The following is an 18200-nucleotide window of genomic DNA, read 5'->3' as shown; positions in this document are numbered from 1 at the left end:
GAAACTACCGTGAAAAGAGCATTTCGTAATTAATGAAAAACACATATTGATGGGTTAAATAGTCGTAAATATAGTCTACCGGCAACATTTTTTCTTGGAATTTTTATTATTTGCAGAAACCCTGACGCAAGAATAAATTGATGGATGCGTGAAGCAAGCCCGCTCCTAAACATTGGCGTTATCGATGAGTTAGTTCCTGAACTTGTGATTTTATGTCGCGTTACTATGTGATACTTATATGATTGCCACAGTCCTGGCGAGCGTAAGGTCTGCTTGGGCCAAATTCAGAGAATTATTTCCACTTTTAACAGCAAGAGGTACTTCATTAAAGACTAAAGAAAGTTATACAGCACTCATTTCCAAACTGTTACGATATATGTCAGTGAGCCCTGGCATCATATGGAATTCCCATAAATTTAATATGGAAAACAAATTTTGTCTTTGTTTTTTCGCATATGGATTACGCTTGACCTGCGTTCTGTGATAAGACCGAAGGACTTCATGGGGCACCTAAAATAAAGACCTTAAAATGTGATGTTTGCTGACACTTTCTGATACCCCCTTAACACTGTCACGTATTATTTCAACACTTCCTTTAAGCTAATTTAATAAAGTTCACTTAATTTAAAATTTATAAGTTGTCAAAATCATATATTTATATCTGTCATTATTTTATTTTTTTGAATGAAGTTTTTTTTAAAAAAATATTTATCGGCTATCGTCAATTTCGGCTAATGCAGCATGTTGCACCATTTTCATATTTCAAATTTTTTATAAGTTATAAAATTTTAATTATAAAAAATGACGTCAATAACCTATGCGTAAATATTTTCCGGAGTCTACAATTTTCAAATTCTGCGAGACTCTTTTGAGACTAACTAAAGATCGCTAACCCTGCACCTTTTCCAATGATATACTAAAAACAACTTATTCTTATATATCATGTCATTCTTAATATATCATTGACTTTTTCTTTCAGGAATAAAATTAATTTGTGATTGGAATTGCTGGGGATTATGATGAACAAAATGTAATATAGTATCTACGCAAATTTTAAGCTTAAATTAACCTTTTTTAACCTGAAAGAGAAAAAAAAGACTCTTCACTTTCTACTTCATCATGGAAAGAAAATTGATTTAAATTGTTTGATGGTATGGCAATTAATATTTCCAGACATTTGGATTCTGTAAATATTGTAGAAGCTATTCCTCTTAAAAATCTTGGTGAGAAGTATTTTTGTAAAGTCTGCAAACAGTTACTTTTTAACCCTGTTCAAACAGAGTGTGGTGAGAGATTTTGTGAAGCTTGTGCCAACATATTATCAAGGTATGCTTTTAAATGGTTCTATTTGTTCAATATATAGTTGATTAGTATAGTTAGAAAAACAACTTTAAAGAGTAGCAATTTGATAGAGGTGGTTTTGATTTATATTTAAAAAATGATACTGTGACCTTGAAGAAGTAGAATGTGTTCCAAAAAGAAATGTTCTAGTTGTTTTGACTGTACAGTGCTTCAATAGCAGTTACTTATTTCAGCTGAAACTCTGCAGTTAAATACCTGTAGCTGTATAAGTTTTTTTTTTTTTTTTGTATTGCATCCAGGCATATATGACAGAAGAAAGCTAATTAACTTTTAACATCAGTGTATGTTGACATAATGAAAGTAAATCATTTTATTTCTCTGCAAGGAGGGCATAGATTTTAAAGCATTCATAGGTTACCCACAAAATCGTAATTAAAGGATATTAGAATATAAAAGTTAAAGCCAGACTTGTTAATAATACTGTAAGTGTTCAAACTGTTATTTGGTTTGAATTTAATGGGACAATTTTTTTAAGATAGGTACTATAAAAGTAAAGATGATATTTTATCAAGTTAATACTCACTTGCCAATAAAAATCCCCCTTTACTACACTCACAACAGTTTTTCATTGCATGCTATTTGATTATAACATAGTTTGATACACCATTGAAAGTGTTTTTGTCTTTCAAACAGTTATTTAAATGTAATTTTTAAAGTAAGGTATTTACTCTTATTATAATTTTGGATTACAATTATTCTTAAGTTATATTTTTATTACTGCTAAGCTTCTAAACATCTTTAAAAATATAATTTTTCTACTTCATTAAGAGATAAAAATCATGTTTACACATTGGTAATGCTCTCGCCTGTAAACAATTGCAAACAATTTAAAAAACTCTTCCCCTCATCAAAATGTTTTACAAATCTTTGATGTTTTTTTTTTCATTCATATGAATCAATCTCTAACAGAACTTTTTTAAAATAACTTCTTTTTTCTTTGCTATATTTTAATTAAAATAAATTTATTTTAGTTGATAGATTTTTTATTAATTGTTAGTGAGGAATTGATGTGCCCTATTGAAAACTCAAAGTGCAAATACTTTTTTGACAAGTTTGCTAACAAAGAGATTCTTGCTTTGGAATTCAAGTGCCCTTATCATGGAAGGTGTAACTGGCTGGGCTCATTGAGTCAACTAAAAGAAGTAAGTGTTTTTGAAAGTTGTTTTCTTGACAATTTGAGGTTATTACGTGCTTAAGATGCAAGTGGATAAACTCGAAAGGGAGTTATAAGTAATAAGTAAAAAAATACACTTCAAACCATACTAGGGTACTGAGTTTTACCATAAATGCTTTTGAAAGATTTACTTTTTTTGCTACAAAGTTGTTGTATTTATATAGAAAAGTTGTTGTATTTATATAGAAAAAAAACCATTCCCTAAAATGAAAAAAATTGCTATCCACCATCCTTTTTTTAAAAGCAAATATACTATTAGATAGACTTACTTTTAAAGAAAATAAAAAATTCTTCTTTGTTTTTTTACTAAAATGGTTATTTAAATTTCATAATTCAAAGACCAATTTGAGTAGACTAAGTTCAGTAGAAAAGATTATTGAAATTATTGGGTTACTGCTATAAAGTAAATTCTAAGTTTGTTTGATTTTGTAAAAAAAGTTGAAAAAAGTTTATGGTAAGAAAGTTAAATCTTCACAGATGATGTTTATTGCTAGGCTTATCTAAGTAGTAGTTAAAGTTGATTATACATTATTTCATTTTCTGTTTGCATTTACTTTTTTTTCTTCTTTTTTTCAACAAAATGTTGAGTTGATAATTGAAACAAAACAGCTGTAAGTCAATTACATTATCTGGCTATAACATAATTAACTTAGAACTGATTTGATAGATAAACACTGCAAACTTTTCTCTTATTTCAAACATTTCAATAAGATCTCTAATAGATCAAATAGATCATTCATCTAATAGATCTCTCTTTTTTTTTTTAGCTGTTTACTAAAAAAAGAAATTGACAAGTTTGATTGTGAAAACTTTAAGAAAAAAGCATCAATGTTTTAAAAAGTAAAACAAAATGTAAATATAACAAAGCCTTGTAAGAATTCTGAAACTTATCTAAATCAAGTTAACATTTTCCAGGTACACTTCAATACTTGTGATTATGCAACTGAAGTTTGTGATAATTGTAAAGAAGAAGTAATAAGAAAAGATCTAGTTGAGCATAGATTAACAGCTTGTGCACATTCTTTTTCCCTCTGCAAGTTTTGCAATGAGGAAGTTCCTGCTAAAGAAAAAAAGGTTAGCTTTCTAAATAATTGATAGATTCTAAATTCTATAAACTGAGCAACAAAAAATGTATTTCATTTTGATAGTTTTTTATTATTCTAGTGTGATAAAATAACTTACAGAAACATATGATATTTTTAGCTCAGAAAAGCTAACAGTTTTGCATGTTCATTTGAAAATGTTCAGTAATCTTTCTAGAAACATTCATGTCTGAAGTTACCAACCAAATGCATGCTTGGATGTGGAGCAACCTTTTTAAAAGAAAACTTAATATCTCATATTGAAGAGTGTGAGAATTCGAAAAAGAGTTGCATATATAGGCTAATTGGATGCAAAGCTGATGTAAGTACTGTTTTAAGCTTCATAAGGCTTTTGGCATTAGGGATAGATGCTTGTTGTTAATGTAGTTGTGAGATTTCATACTTGGGATTGCAACTTCCTCTGCTCTGCAGAAAAATACTTAAATTTTTGAAAATGGCCAAATCATAGTCTCAGAAAATACTTTTTGTTATAACTGAATGATTGAATAGGTAGCATCCTTTTTTCCCATGTCTTATTTCTGTAAAATAGGATTTGCGTGCAAACAATCTTGAATTAAAAATACAAAAAAGCCCTTGTACTAGCTAAACCTTTTTGGAAAAGCAAAACTAATTTTATTATTGCATCTTTAGCAGGTTTTGTTATGGGAACTATAATAGCTTCAGAAAATCATATTTAATTTGATTAACATTCATGTATTTTGTTTTGCAGGTTTCCAGCTCACTTGATGCCCATTATGAGTCAAGTTTTGACATTCACAGTCGGCTCATGATGGTTTTTGCAGAGGAAATGAAAATCACGCAGATGAAGTTAGAAATAGAGTTAAACAGTTTGAAAAAAGAAAACATTGCTTTACACAAACAATTGAATACAGCTTCACAAACCATCCAAACAATCAAGACCGAGTTGAGCGAGTCATATAAATGTATGGAAAAACAGGCAGATGAAAATGCAAGTCGTTTTGCTGCATTAGAGTTGCTTATAAATGATCTAAAACAAGTTAATTCCAAAAAAATACCCTTTGATGACTACAATCAAAAGTTAAGTACAATTGAAAGTACGCATGAAAAGTTAAATAGTAGTTTCAATGATCTACAACTCAGCCAGCAAATTTTAGAAAATACCTCATATGATGGTCTTCTTTTATGGAAAATATCATCATATAGACAAAGATCAAAAGATGCATTGTCAGGTGTAGTGCCAGCATTACACAGTGCACCATGCTATACATCACGCTTTGGGTATAAGTATTGTCTTCGGCTATATTTGAACGGTGATGGAGCAGGCAAAGGATCGTATATTTCTCTATTTTTTGTGTTAATGAAGTCTGATTATGATGCTCTTCTTAAATGGCCCTTTCAAAACAGAGTGACATTCCGATTGCGAGCAAAAAATCCAGATAATGATATTGTGGAGTCATTTGTTCCTGACAAGAACTCATCTAGTTTTTCTAAACCTATCCGTGAAATGAATATTGCTGCTGGTGTTCCATTATTTGCAAAAAAATCAGACATGAACGAAAACTTCATTTTCGATGATGCAATTTATATTGAAAGCAAGATTCACTTGTAGCAAATGCACAAGGTAAGAAGTTTTTGGTGTAAGATTGTTAGTGGAGAAAGCTGTAAAAGTTATATATTTTTGCATTACTTGTAAAAGGTGAAGTTGAAATAAATCAGCTGAATATATTTTGTTGGATGTGGTCAGTAAAAACTTCTGAAATGTAAAACAGTGGAGCGGTAATAATTTAAATATGAAATGTTGGAGTATTCTTAATAACAGGTTGTTGAAAGAAATATAAAAAGTAAAATATCGGATTGTAAATAGTTTTGATGATTTTTTAAGGATGAAAGAAATTTATATGTTCCATTTGGAAAGGAGTGAAATTAAGAAGATCACTGTTTCCACATAATGTTCTAAAAAGTCTGCAGTTCTTTCATCCCCTCCTAACAAGATTCAAGGTTAAAAGAGATGTGAAAAAAGAACCTGTGAATGCATTTTAGGTTTGGTCAAAACACCTTAAGTCAAAGGAGGATTTCATGTAATGTCAGAACCTATGGAAATTACATCAGAACTAGAATTTAGTTGCACTGAAGCTTGTGCTGATCCTGACTCAAGTTTTAAGCCTGGAGATAATCATCATAGAAGATCAGATAATTATAAACTTACTAATTAAGTTCCTAAGGTTGTTTTCTGAACATTGAGGAAGTATCATCTTTTTAGTGTACCTGCCTCTCAATCTTCAGGTGAAGATCTAAGAATCATTTAACTGCTAGAAGGGTATGACCTCATTTAGGAAACTTGTGGACTAATTTTAGATACAACTTTAAAAGACACTGGTTCTAACAAACTATCCTTCATTAGGATTGCAAGAGAGTTATACAAATACCTTCTACTAGCCTTTAGATTTTATATTATTGAGCTTAGAATGAGCAACAAATAAAGGTTTGTTCTTCTGTAGCTAAAACTGTACACAACAAGCATAAGAAAAGAAATATTAATGACCTTTCGAAAGAGTAAACTATTTACTTATATACACTTACATTTACATAGTATACTTACATTTTTGGTTGATAATTTGTAGTTTGTTGAAGAATTTAAACTTACTATCAATAGTAATTTTTGTTTTGTTTTGTTTGATAGAGTTCAATGAACTTTTCTATCTCTGTATGCTGATTTGAGAGAAACTAAAACAGTAAAAATCCATTACTTACAAAATTAATTCTAATCTGTTTAAAGTAAAAAATATATATATTTTCTGTCAAATTCGCCGACAATTCATCATATTTTTTACACTTTATGTCAAATCACTGCAACGTTACAAAGGTGTAGAGTGGATTGTTCTAATTTACGTCGTCGTCAAAATTTTTGATAGTAGCAGCATTTTTATTTTGTCTGAATTCCGGAAAATTTTACCGTAACGGTGAAAATTCTCGTAATTCCGAACTATGTGAATACGGGGTTCAAAAACGATGGTGGAATCAACAAGGCGGTATCTTCAAGCACATGAAACAACTCGAGCTCCTGCTTCTGATCTTAAATGCTATTATTCAGATGAAAGAGTAAAGGAAAATTTGCTCCAAAACTGAGGTGGTTGACTCTGTGGTAACATGTTTTACAAACACACATGGTTTCTAGATTTAAAAATTGTTCTCTAGTTCGTTTAGATAAAAGTGTTTGCATAGAGAAAAACCAACTATTGTAAATGTTTTGCCTTCTTTTTCAATGCTAGACTCTGAATTTTTTAAACGTAAAAAATAGAGATCCAAGATATGTTTTCTTTTTTTTTTTTTTCCTCTCGTAAATAGCGTTTTACCCAAAAATAAGTAAAAAATCTAATGACATATCGTTTTAAAAGATGAAAAAAAAAAATAACAAAAGAAAAAGGAAAAAAAGTTCAAGAAAATATATACATTTTGATTGCCCTTGAAGGACAAGTTTTTAACAGCTTTGCTTTTGAGAGAAACAGTCATCTGAGGAAATTTTTTAGTGAGTTAATAAATTTGTCATGACTTTAGCTGGGTATACACTTGTGTTATTAATATTTCCTTAAAGTCTATTATTACTTTGGTGGAACTCTGTAGTCCAGGGACAGCCTTTAGGGTTCCCGCCTCTTTTGTAACATTGTTTTTTTGTGTTTAAAAAGCGTTTTATAAATTTGTTTTCAGAAATGTCAGAATCAGCAAAAGTCTTGTGAAAAAGATGCTTAAAAGGTTTCACTCTAGACCCCTTCTTCTGTCTTTTCTGTCGACTGGTATAAACATATAGCATGAAATGTAATTTCCATCTTTTTAGTATTGTTAAATATAAAATAAACTTGAGAGCAATGTTTCCAAAACCACTTTTTCTAATAACTTGCTTTTCAGGATTCAGAAAAAAGTTGGTAAAAAAAGTTGTTTTTGGAGAACTCCACATTTTAAAAAATTTAAAAAGCGGTCAAAAAAACTGCTTCAAAATATTCTTCCAGAAAAACTGAGAGAAAAATATGTAACTTGACTTTAAAAGAGAAAAATGAGAGGAACCTCTGATTTTTCTCTTTTAAGGAACGTCTCTAGGAACCCTTTTTCAGACAGCTATGCTTCATTTCTTTTTTCTAATTGTATTTGTGTTTTACAGGTATCCAGATCACTTGATGTCTATTATGAAGATAATCTAGAAATTCACAATCAGCTTATGATGTTCTTTGTAAAGGAAATGAGTCTCACGCAGATGAAGTCAAAAGTTGAGTTCAGCTGTGAGTAAAGAAAACATTGCTCTTCGTGAACAATTGACTGCAGCTTCACAAACAAATCAAGAAATTAATACCGAGTGGAACAAGAAGAATATAAATATAAAAAGTAAGTCAATAAAAATCCGAATGGTTGTTGCAGCGTTAGAGTTGCTTATGAAAGATTTAAAAGAACTAAACCCCAGAAGTTATCCTTAGGTTATCTAAAATCAAAAGTTAAGTGCGGCTGAAAGTTTGCATGAAAAGTCAAATAGTAGTTTCAAGGATTTGCATTTCAGCCAGAAAATTTTAGAGAATACCTCGTATGACGGCCATCTTTTTGTGGAAGGTATCATCATATAGACAAAGATCGAAAAATGCATTGTCAGGTGTAGTGCTTTTACACAGTGCACCGTGCTATTCTTCGTCCACAATCTATAGCATGATGCACTGTGTTTTGGCATGGTTTTAGCATGTGCAAAAAAAATTGAGGCATTCGAAGTCATAAATGATAAACAAAAATATACTTACACTTTTGTCATTTTGTTTGCAGTGTTTTAGACCTCAAAGATTTAAAATGTTAAAGAATGACATAAATTGTTTTTTTGAAATCGGATCTCCTTTCTTTGGAGTTAGACTCCCTTGGTTTTATGAACAAATGATGAAATGTTTATTTAGTCCGTTGTTAGACAAAATATAATTGTCATATGTTGCAAATGAATGTTTTAGGTTTAATTTTTTGAAAATTTCATGAAAAAAAAAAAAAGTTTAACTTAAATATTGATCTATTTTCATTCTTACATTGATTTGTAACGTTCAATCCAACAAGATGTTTATGTTTGATCGCTTAAAGAAACTTTTTCTCACTGTGATATTCGAATTAAAAATGAGAAATAAAAACCATGATGTAACCATGATATAAACCAAATATAACCACGCAACTTACTCTAGTTAAATATCGTAATAATTTTTATTATATTTATTACATGTATATTATTTTATGTATATTATTTTATATTATTATTATTATTATTATTATTATTATTATTATTATTATTATTATTATTATTATTATTATTATTATTATTATTATTATTATTATTATTATTATTGTTATTATTATTATTATTATTATTATTGTTATTATTATTATTATTATTATTGTTATTATTATTATTTTTATTATTATCATTATTATATATATTATTTAAAAGTAGTTGTAACTTTTATTGAAAAAGCGATAAAAGTATTTTAATACAATGTAAAGAGCACATATGGGCACAGAGGTTTTTCCTCTTTTTATTTTTGAAGAAAGTTTTTTTTTCATGTTATTATTATGATAAGAAATTGGAAACGAATTAGCTTCTTATCAGCTTTGTTGCTGTTTATAATTTGCTTAATGAGTACTTTTTTTTTTTGTAACGGTTTGTAATTATCTTATATGTTTTATCTTAAAAATATATCTTGTTGTTTTTTTTTTGGTTTGTATATTTATATTTACATGTATGGTTAGTTCTAAACGAGATTATGCAAATGTTTATAGATTTGAAAACAAGTATGTCGAGGTCATAAACTGTATTTCAAATATATTTTGTAGTTTTCAGAGTTTCTCATAAAATTTAATATGAATGTTTAATTTGTTTTTTTTTTGTTTTTTTTCATAAAATAAAAAAAGTTTTTTATAAATGCTGAAAGTAAATAATGATTAAAGCAATCAACAAGAGTATTAGTTTAACAAGGTTGACTTACATTATTCTAGTTTATTATTTTAACACAAAATTATAAAGTAAGTTGCTTACTAACTTAATCAAACTGACAAGTTTTTTAAAAAAACTTTTGTTTTATTAATTTCGGATTGTTTTATTAATTTCCAGAATTTTTATTTGTTTTATTAATTTCGGATACAAGTACGTTTCTCTTAAAATGTATGCGTAACTTAAACTATTAGAAATTGAATTTTTGTCGCTTATATTTTCAAACCAATTGGAATAAGGTTTTTATTTTACAAGGAAATAGTAAGGCATTAGATAGTATAATTTGAAAAACAGTAAAGTAAAATAAAAACAGTAAGCCCATTCTATTTTAAGTAAGCACTGATAACTAGTTGTATAGTGTATTTATTTTAAATATTGGAAACCATGTTTTTATTATATTATCAATTAAAATATAAAATTGACATTTAAAATTTCAATTTCAAAAAACAGTATCTATATCCTATTGCTGTTCTAGTTATAATCAAAAACACTAGACCTACATTTTAAGCTGCACATTGAGTTTCTAAAAATTGCGGATCATTTAATAGCAACTGTCTCCCTATCCAGCAAACAATAACCCCCTTGCACTCCCATCAACTCCAAAGTTTGCAAACTGTGGTGTTTCAACATGGTTAAACATGCGTTTAGAATCTGTTGTACCCTAGCACACTCCTTCTGAAGATGGTAACTTTGTAATTTTAAGTTCTTCGACTAGTTCATTTAGATGACTTTGACTGATTGCTCTTGTGCAGTTTAAAGCACGGTTCATAGAAACTCTCTTGTCTCTTTTGAGTTAGGCTGGGATGCTTTGCTATGGATGTTAACAGAAAGAACATAAAAGTTTATTTGAGAGTATTGCTCTTACTACATTTGGTGATAGTTTACAGAATAAAAAATGGTTTGTTTAAATTTTATTAGCATACATACGATGCTTAAAAATATATAAGATGACTGTGGACAATTCCTTCCATCCGTTGATGTTCGTCGTTAGCTCGGGGTTTAAACCATCGCCATAGACATCAGCAAGCCCAAAGCCTTCATTTTCCAGTTCGGCTTCAAGGTTAATTGAAAATTTCCGTTCTACCTCCTCAACTTACTTTCCAACAATTCGCTAATGCGTGGAGTTATGGCATTTAGGAGCTTGAGCGCATCAAACTCTAGATGATTACCTGGTGGGATAGTAACTATAAAAGATTCAAGTAGGTTAATGCTATTGTAAAACTAACCAATCCCAAATCATCCATCAGCTCATCCATTTCTTCATTGCTGAGCGTCTGAGCTACAGACTCTGGTCTTTGATTAGGGGAAGCTGGTTTTGGTAGTATTGGTGGCTTAGTCTTAGGCTTAGGTGGTAATGGGGGTTACGCCAAACTTACGCAAAAAAAGTTCGGTGAATAAGCTCCCTGATGTACAGTTATTTTTGTACGGGGTTCTGTATTATACTAGTCCCTGTACAAAAATATAACTGTATCATAACGATATAATTTCTCATAAAGATATAATATTATCATTGTTAAATGCATGTTCTTCTTCACAACTTTTTTGTAGAAAAGTACGTGTCTTATTAAGTATTACTATAATAGTTCATATCGTTGTTTTAACAGCTTTATAAAGTTTTAGTAAAAATGAACATTCCAACTATTTTACCTGCACGTAATCAAAATCAAATTTGACTTGAGACTCAGTGTGTTGCTTTAAGCAATTACTCTGATATGAAATGTCTTCAAAAATTTTGTTTACCAAAAATCAATATAAAAGATATTGTCAACACTTTACTCAATGATTTGTCACCAATCACTTTGAGAAGCAACCCAATTTCTTAGAAACTAAAGTGCTAATATCGCTAAGGCTTTTATCAGCTGGGAGTTTACGATGCCTTGTTATTGTATAGCAAAAATCAAAGAAACCCTAATTTTTTTAACTCAGCATAATAGATAGATTATGTCAAAAGATTTGGTATTATACGGCACCCTCCTAGTGTTCCTAAATTGTGATTTTGTATTTTGCAAACTTTTAGTAAGGTGTGACTGTATTTTTCAAATTGTTTGGAGTTTAACCTTGTCAAAGCTCACTTTTCTCACAGATAACCAACTTGCTTTTCTTTAATTAAGTATAATTATCAATATGCATGTTTCGTTCACATATTGTTTTATGTAACTTTAAGCAGTATTTTACTTAACACTGTTAAGTTATTGTAAAGCACTTCATGTAGTTAGCAATAGGTAAAAAAAAATTTTTAATTTATGAAGAAAAAATACTTCAATTTAAAAAAAAGCGACAATTTAATTACTAAAATCAAAGTTTTTTTTAACATTTTAGATAACACATCATATTTCTTTAAAGTTTGAAAGCATCAAATTATTTAACGTAAGTCCTAAGTTTAAAACAATATTATAATATAAGGTCATGTAATTTCTAATAAAAGGTAATGTAAAAAAACAATGTTCTGTTTTGGGCAAAGCTGACCAGTTGTTTTAACATGATGCTAATGTTTCCCAAAAAGGATTTTACTGCTCTCAGGATTTTTAAACATTTTAACATTTAAAGATTTTTAACTTCTATTTTTTAGAAAAGGATATCCTGCTTTGAACTGTCAGGTTGTTATTGATGCTGATGGAAATTTTAGAGATGTTGTTGCAAAGTATCCTGGATTGTGCCATGATGTCTTTATTTTTAATAAATCTACATTAAAACAGGCATTAGAATATGATCCAAATGCAAGTTTCCTTTCTGCAGACTCAGTATATGGGTTGTCACGAGAATTGCACTGTTTAATCAGCCAACTACACCAGAGGAAATATATTTTAATAAAGTTCATCCTCAAGTACACAGTGATGTGGAGCAAACCATTCGACATCTCAAAAATTATTTGAAATGTAGGCATAAAAGTGGTGAAACACTACAATACACCCCAGTAATTTACTGCAAAATATTTTTTACATGTACTTTACTGGAAAACTTTTGCATTTCCTTAGAATTAGAAATTTTAGATGAAATTAACTTTGAGGACAATAAGAAGATGATGTACATGGTGTTCAAACTGAATTAACACTAACCAATCAATTTTGACTTGGTATTTTAAGAAGAACATAAATCAAAAACTATATGTTTGCAAATCGAAGGCAATGATATATTGTTAAAATGTTGCATGGGTGCAGGATATTTTGTTTCAGATATGACACTTTCAGGCATATAAACATAAGTGCGTTGATGGTTATATAAAATGAGATTGATTTGAAAACATATAGAAGTAATTGGAGTCTGAGAATAAGAATACACCAAATAGTTTGTCCCACTGCACCAAGTGTCAAGGCAATGATTTAATAAATTAGTATTAACATACTAAAGCACAGAGTTTGCACATTGCATAAAAGTGTCGTAACAAAAACATCAAAAAATCATGCAGGTCCTCATGAAATGTTGTAGTTTCCGTATACAAAGTTTTAATTATTTAGGTGTGTTTATTTACATGATATTTATGAGAGAAGTAAATATATATGGCAAGTTTAATTGTATATTAAACAAATGTCATAAGTTACATGTTTTTAACAATGTCATTGTAGATCAGATTAAGCAATTCTGAACTTCTCTTTTCCTCTTTTTTTATATGAAATTTGAATGAAAGGTTTGCGAATTGCTTGATATTATTGCATATATTGTTTCGGTAGTTAAAAATCTGAAATAATGCGCTAACTTTTTAAGCAAAAAATGTGTAGATAAATTGCTTTATCTAATTATGTATAAATTTATTTTATATTAATAACAACTCATAAATTCAGTTATTTATTTTCTGCGACAGCCGCAGCAATAGTTTCCAGTGAAAAGCAATTCCTATAGTGGATCTGGCAAAACATTCTGTTGAGGTTGCAATGCGAGTCAATGTTTCAGCAATACTTTCTAAAAGGAAGCTATTGCTCGGAATGGAACGGCTAAAAACAGCTTCTTTCCTTTGTCCGGATGCAACCATTTTCCTCTCCAATATTTGACATATTAGCCATATATCCATCCAGATTGGATGACGACAGCTTTCTGGTAGAAGTTTTTTTCACCGGTTTTTTATACCGGTGATCCTATAGATATTAAGTTTGATAAGAAAAAAGCAAAACGTGCATTAAAAAAAGTATTGCGACTTTTTAATAAATATACATATAAATAAATTTTATTAACTAAAGTTAAGACATAATAAGAATAAGAAGGCAAAGTAAATGGCTGATCCTAAGAAACTCTTAGTAGTACTTTTGATTTGTTAATTGTTTATTTAGTTTTTACATACTACAACCGAAATGAATTTCTTTAGTCAATAAATTTTAAAATTAAAAAACTAAAAGAAAAAAACACTTTTTTAGTTAAATATTTTATTTTCAATATATCATTTGTTAAAAAAGAATACAACGTGTTTTAATATTGTCTTACACACCCGATCAAGCATTTTCGATTTTTTTTTCTCTGAATGTAAAAAACTAAAGCTAATTTATTTATTTAAAATGTTTTTTTTTTTTAACTGCGGGATTTTTTTACGGAAACAATTTCATTTTTGTAATACCAACAAAGGATCTGCAGGTGGTGAAGAACCTGCCTGATGAACTTCTGTTGTTCAGGCGGAGTCAATAACTGAGAAGACACTGATGAAGAAAATGTACCCATTGAAGATAAAGATCGTTGCAAAGGAGTTTTTCTCTTTATAAAAGTTTGATGCTTCAAACACTTACAGTTTTTTTTATTGAACAAAATAATAAAAACTTAATTAAAAATTAAAAACTTAAAAACTCTTTTTTATATTGAATAAAAGTTCAAAAGAGGAAACATTGAAAAAAAATAAAAATAAATATCAAAACAAGAATAGAACTATTTCTCAATATTAATTTTTACAAACAATGACTTTTATATTTGTGCTCTTTGAAAAAAAAAGTATTAAGCATGACGTAGTCCTCTTTCTCGTCAGGCTGTGGAATTGTGTGTTTTGCTATATTCATTAAAACGTTAAATATTTCAGGCACAGTTTTTCTATTCGTCATCTAAAATAAGATGACATAAAACAACTTCTTAAACAAAAAGCTATAGTGAACTTGTTAACTTAAAGTGAAAGATAAAGATACAGATCAAAATGTTTGCAAATGCTTCTTTGAAGCGCGTTAAGATAAATCTTTACCGAATAGCAGAACATACAGAAATACAGAATTTAGCGCGTTAAGATAAATTTTTACAGAATAACTTTACCTTAATAAACTGATTGTCTATTTTTTCTCTAGGTTGCAGTACAACGTTCCCAGTTATCATGTCAAAGTTAACTTCTTTATCATGGTCTGTTCTGCACTACTTTTAGTTGAGTGTCATTTCCTTCTGGAATTCCCTGAAATAAAGAATGATTTTTAATATTTTTTATAAATCTTTATCAAAAATTTTATAAACATGGATCTTATGGTTAGATATAAAAATTAAAGTTTAAGAAAAGTCATTAGTTTCATTTGTAACAATTCTTCCAAATGCTACTTTACTTAACAAAAAAGGTAAATGTAAGAGGGTAAAATTTTAAAATGTGTCCTAACATACTGTCTAGGAAACTTTTGGTATTTTGTTGACCAATACTTGATCAATCAAATTCAGTTCTTCCCTCGCCTCCTCCTGTTTTATATAAACTAGAGGCAATACGAGCTGCTTTTGCCTTGCTGTCTGACTTTTGATTTGATAATTTCTTTTTACACTGCTGCACTGTTCTATCAGAACCAATGTCAGAAACATGGTCGGCAAATTTAGGCCATACGCCATCTTTTATTAGTTCTGAGAGATTGATAGGCAGTTAGTGAGTTACTTGCTGGTGTGCGGTTGGTTGCGTGTTGTTTGTAACATTATTAAATGGATGGGATGATGAGGTCCATGACATGGGGGTGAGGTGTGTGCTGGAAGAAGTGTTGAAGAGATTGGAAGAAAATGAACCTGCTCGTGGAGAATGGGAAGTAAGTAGTGATTAGGGTAAACTATGGGTTGATGCTAGCTTTTTGGCATTAGGAGCTCTTGTACAAATTAATCTGAAGGTCACATAGACATGGCAGAACTGGAAGCCGTACTACGTTGTGTTAACATGGCTTTGTCATGGAAGCTCGGCAAACTCCAGTTGTTCACAGACTTCGTAACGGTTTTTCACTGGATTTCTGATGGTGTAACGGGAAAGTCCAGACTAAGATCAAAAGCGTCAGCTAAACTGCTTATACGGCGAAGAGTAAACTTGTTCCAGGAGTTGGTCGACGACTATAACTTGGACGTCAACGTAAATCTGATATCGTCGAAGGAAAACTTGGCCGACTCATTAACTAAAATACCTGGTCGGTGGATGAGAAAAAACTTAACGACATTGGAAATTGTGCCGGAATTGCGTTGATGGATAGAGAATCAATTTTGGAAATACACAAGCGGACTGGACACTTTGGAGTCAGAAGAAATTTGCACTTTGTTTGGAAGAAGTTCCCGATTGCAACAAAGGAAGATGTATAAAAAGTGATTCGGGAGTGTGACCATGCCAACCGATAGATCCGGCACCCGTTCCGTGGACACACGGGATGTTAGAAGTCAACGAAAATAGGAAAAGATTAGACATGGATATCACTCATTACAGGGGGAAAAACTATTTGAGCTTGATCGAGCGTGGGCCTTCAAGATTCGCACTGTAACGTCAACTGCCACACTAGCAGGGAAGCATCGCAGTAATTCGAAACTTGCAGTCCATATTTTGTGAAAGGAGAGCACCAGAACAAATATTAACGGACAATGACACTGCATTTAGAAGTGAAGAGACTAGAAGATTTCTTGAAAGCTGGGGGGGGGGGGGGGGGTGTTTGAAGCTTAGAGCCGCTTACTGTCCTTCGGGAAACGACATCATTGAAAGAAACCACAAAACTGTCAAGAGAATGGCGAAGTGATCAAATACTTCCATATTGCAGGTTGTTTATTGGTACAACTTTTCAATTGACAAAGAGGGAGCGAGTCCAATGAGTAATATGCAACCTATGCCGAAAGAGTCAAAAGATTGAAGGAAAAGGCTGAGCTGTCTATTAAACTATATTTATAATTTCTCAAGGTAAATATGTCATTCAAATCCTCCGTACATAGTTTCTCCCACGCAGTTCAAACTCAACTGTTGCCTGAAAACTCACGAGTTAGCAAGAGTGTGTGGCTGAAGCTACCCGAGGCATGGTGTGTGATAAAATGGCGTCCAGGTACCATTACTCGGGAGGTGTCGGAGCAAGTGGTCGAGGTGGACGGGATGCCGCGCCACATAAAGCACATCAGACTGAGAAGCGGAACGAAGCAAACTCAAATAAATAATGTGACAGGTGTGGAAATAGAGGTAGGCAATAATGGTGCAAAATGCGGCGAAGACATGGAGACCACCCCGACAAGCAAGGGCGCGAATAATCTGGAGACTGGCGAAGAGGTCCGGGAAACTGAAGTGCCCCTGCGGAGAACAAATCGAGATAGACAGATACCCCTTAAATAATCTTAACATTGTTGTTCTTGATTTTGATTCCTGAGAGTTAAGGAGGAGTGTAATTGAATTGCGTGGGAGAAACTATGTACGGCGGATTTGAATCACGTATTTACCTTAAGAAATTATTAAGCTCAGGCGTCTCGACAAATTTCTGGAATTTTCAATCAAGATTTTTATTTCGAGATAATACGAGATGATACGAGAAGTTACGAGATTAGGTTTGAAAATTCACAAAAATATCTCGAAAGTTTCGAGATTTTTTTGAGTTTGTTTCGAGAGCTACGAGATTCTTTCGAGATTATTTACGAGAATCTCGTAATTACTTCATTTCGAGATAGAGCGAGAATTTCGAGATATTACGAGTTTCTTATAATGGCTCGTCAAAAAAAAAGGGATAAACTAGTTAATCCGTACAAAGTACGCATTTTTGGGACAATTGACGCGCGCGACAGCTGAATTGTTATTGTTATTTTTTTGCAATGTAAACAGAGCTAAAAGTTAAAAAACTTTAAAAGTTTAATGAAATTAGTTCAAATTATATCAAATATATAATTTTTTTTTGTTATTCAACAATATTATCATCTTTTTTTTACAAAGAATCAGGTAAGAAAACACTTTATTACTATACATTTTTGTAAGTTATTGTTTATTTTCTTGTTTCTTATTACTTTAGTTCATTACTTAAAATTTTTTTTAGTTTTTTAATAAGATGACAAAGCTAAAAGTGAATGATGTCAGTAAAATAAACAGTTATTGTTAAAAGTGACAGTAATATTTTAATTATTATAAAGAAGCATGTGGAAAGTGATATTTATTATTTAATTATTGTAAGTGTGTGTTGTTAAATATGTCATTTGTAAACTAATTGCTGTTATTATTACTAATGGTTAATTTATTGGTGCGTGTCCACAGATCTCTTTTTTATTATATATTCTATTGGTGGAGAAGCACTTTACTGTCGAAAGAGTCATTGAGAATGGCATTAAGAAAGTTTTTGCGAAGTGCAACATTGAGAACTATAGCCATGTCTCCAAGCTTACAGGTGGAAACACTAGTGGTATGAGACGTCACATGATTAGTTCTCACTCAGTGATCTGGCTGGCTTTGGAAAAAAAAAAA

The 18200-nt window shown here is 30.6% G+C and overlaps 1 protein-coding gene across 1 annotated transcript; it reads left to right on the top strand.

Moving 5' to 3' along the window:
• The first annotated feature begins 850 nt into the window (after positions 1-850).
• On the top strand, positions 851-8435 carry LOC149890702 (TNF receptor-associated factor 3-like). Its single transcript, XM_090081782.1, has 6 exons — positions 851-1326; positions 2360-2504; positions 3452-3610; positions 3797-3940; positions 4349-5221; positions 7754-8435. Exons 1-5 carry the CDS (start codon positions 1154-1156, stop codon positions 5207-5209), a joined length of 1482 nt encoding a protein of 493 aa, XP_089937908.1. The 5' UTR covers positions 851-1153; the 3' UTR covers positions 5210-5221; positions 7754-8435.
• The last annotated feature ends 9765 nt before the right edge of the window (positions 8436-18200 follow it).

The sequence above is a fragment of the Hydra viridissima genome, unplaced genomic scaffold, assembly GCF_058129835.1.
Source record: "Hydra viridissima isolate aposymbiotic clone 2 unplaced genomic scaffold, HvirCarnegie_v1 scaffold_3, whole genome shotgun sequence".
NCBI lineage: Eukaryota > Metazoa > Cnidaria > Hydrozoa > Anthoathecata > Hydridae > Hydra > Hydra viridissima.
This window is presented reverse-complemented; position numbering and strand designations above follow the sequence as displayed.

Bases quoted from the DNA above. Each gene is read 5' to 3' on its own strand.
- LOC149890702 (XM_090081782.1), top strand. From the start codon at position 1,154: ATGGCAATTAATATTTCCAGACATTTGGATTCTGTAAATATTGTAGAA. The intron at 1,327-2,359 runs GTATGCTTTTAA...ATTAATTGTTAG, and splicing joins TGTGCCAACATATTATCAAG to TGAGGAATTGATGTGCCCTA. The intron at 3,611-3,796 runs GTTAGCTTTCTA...TAATCTTTCTAG, and splicing joins TTCCTGCTAAAGAAAAAAAG to AAACATTCATGTCTGAAGTT.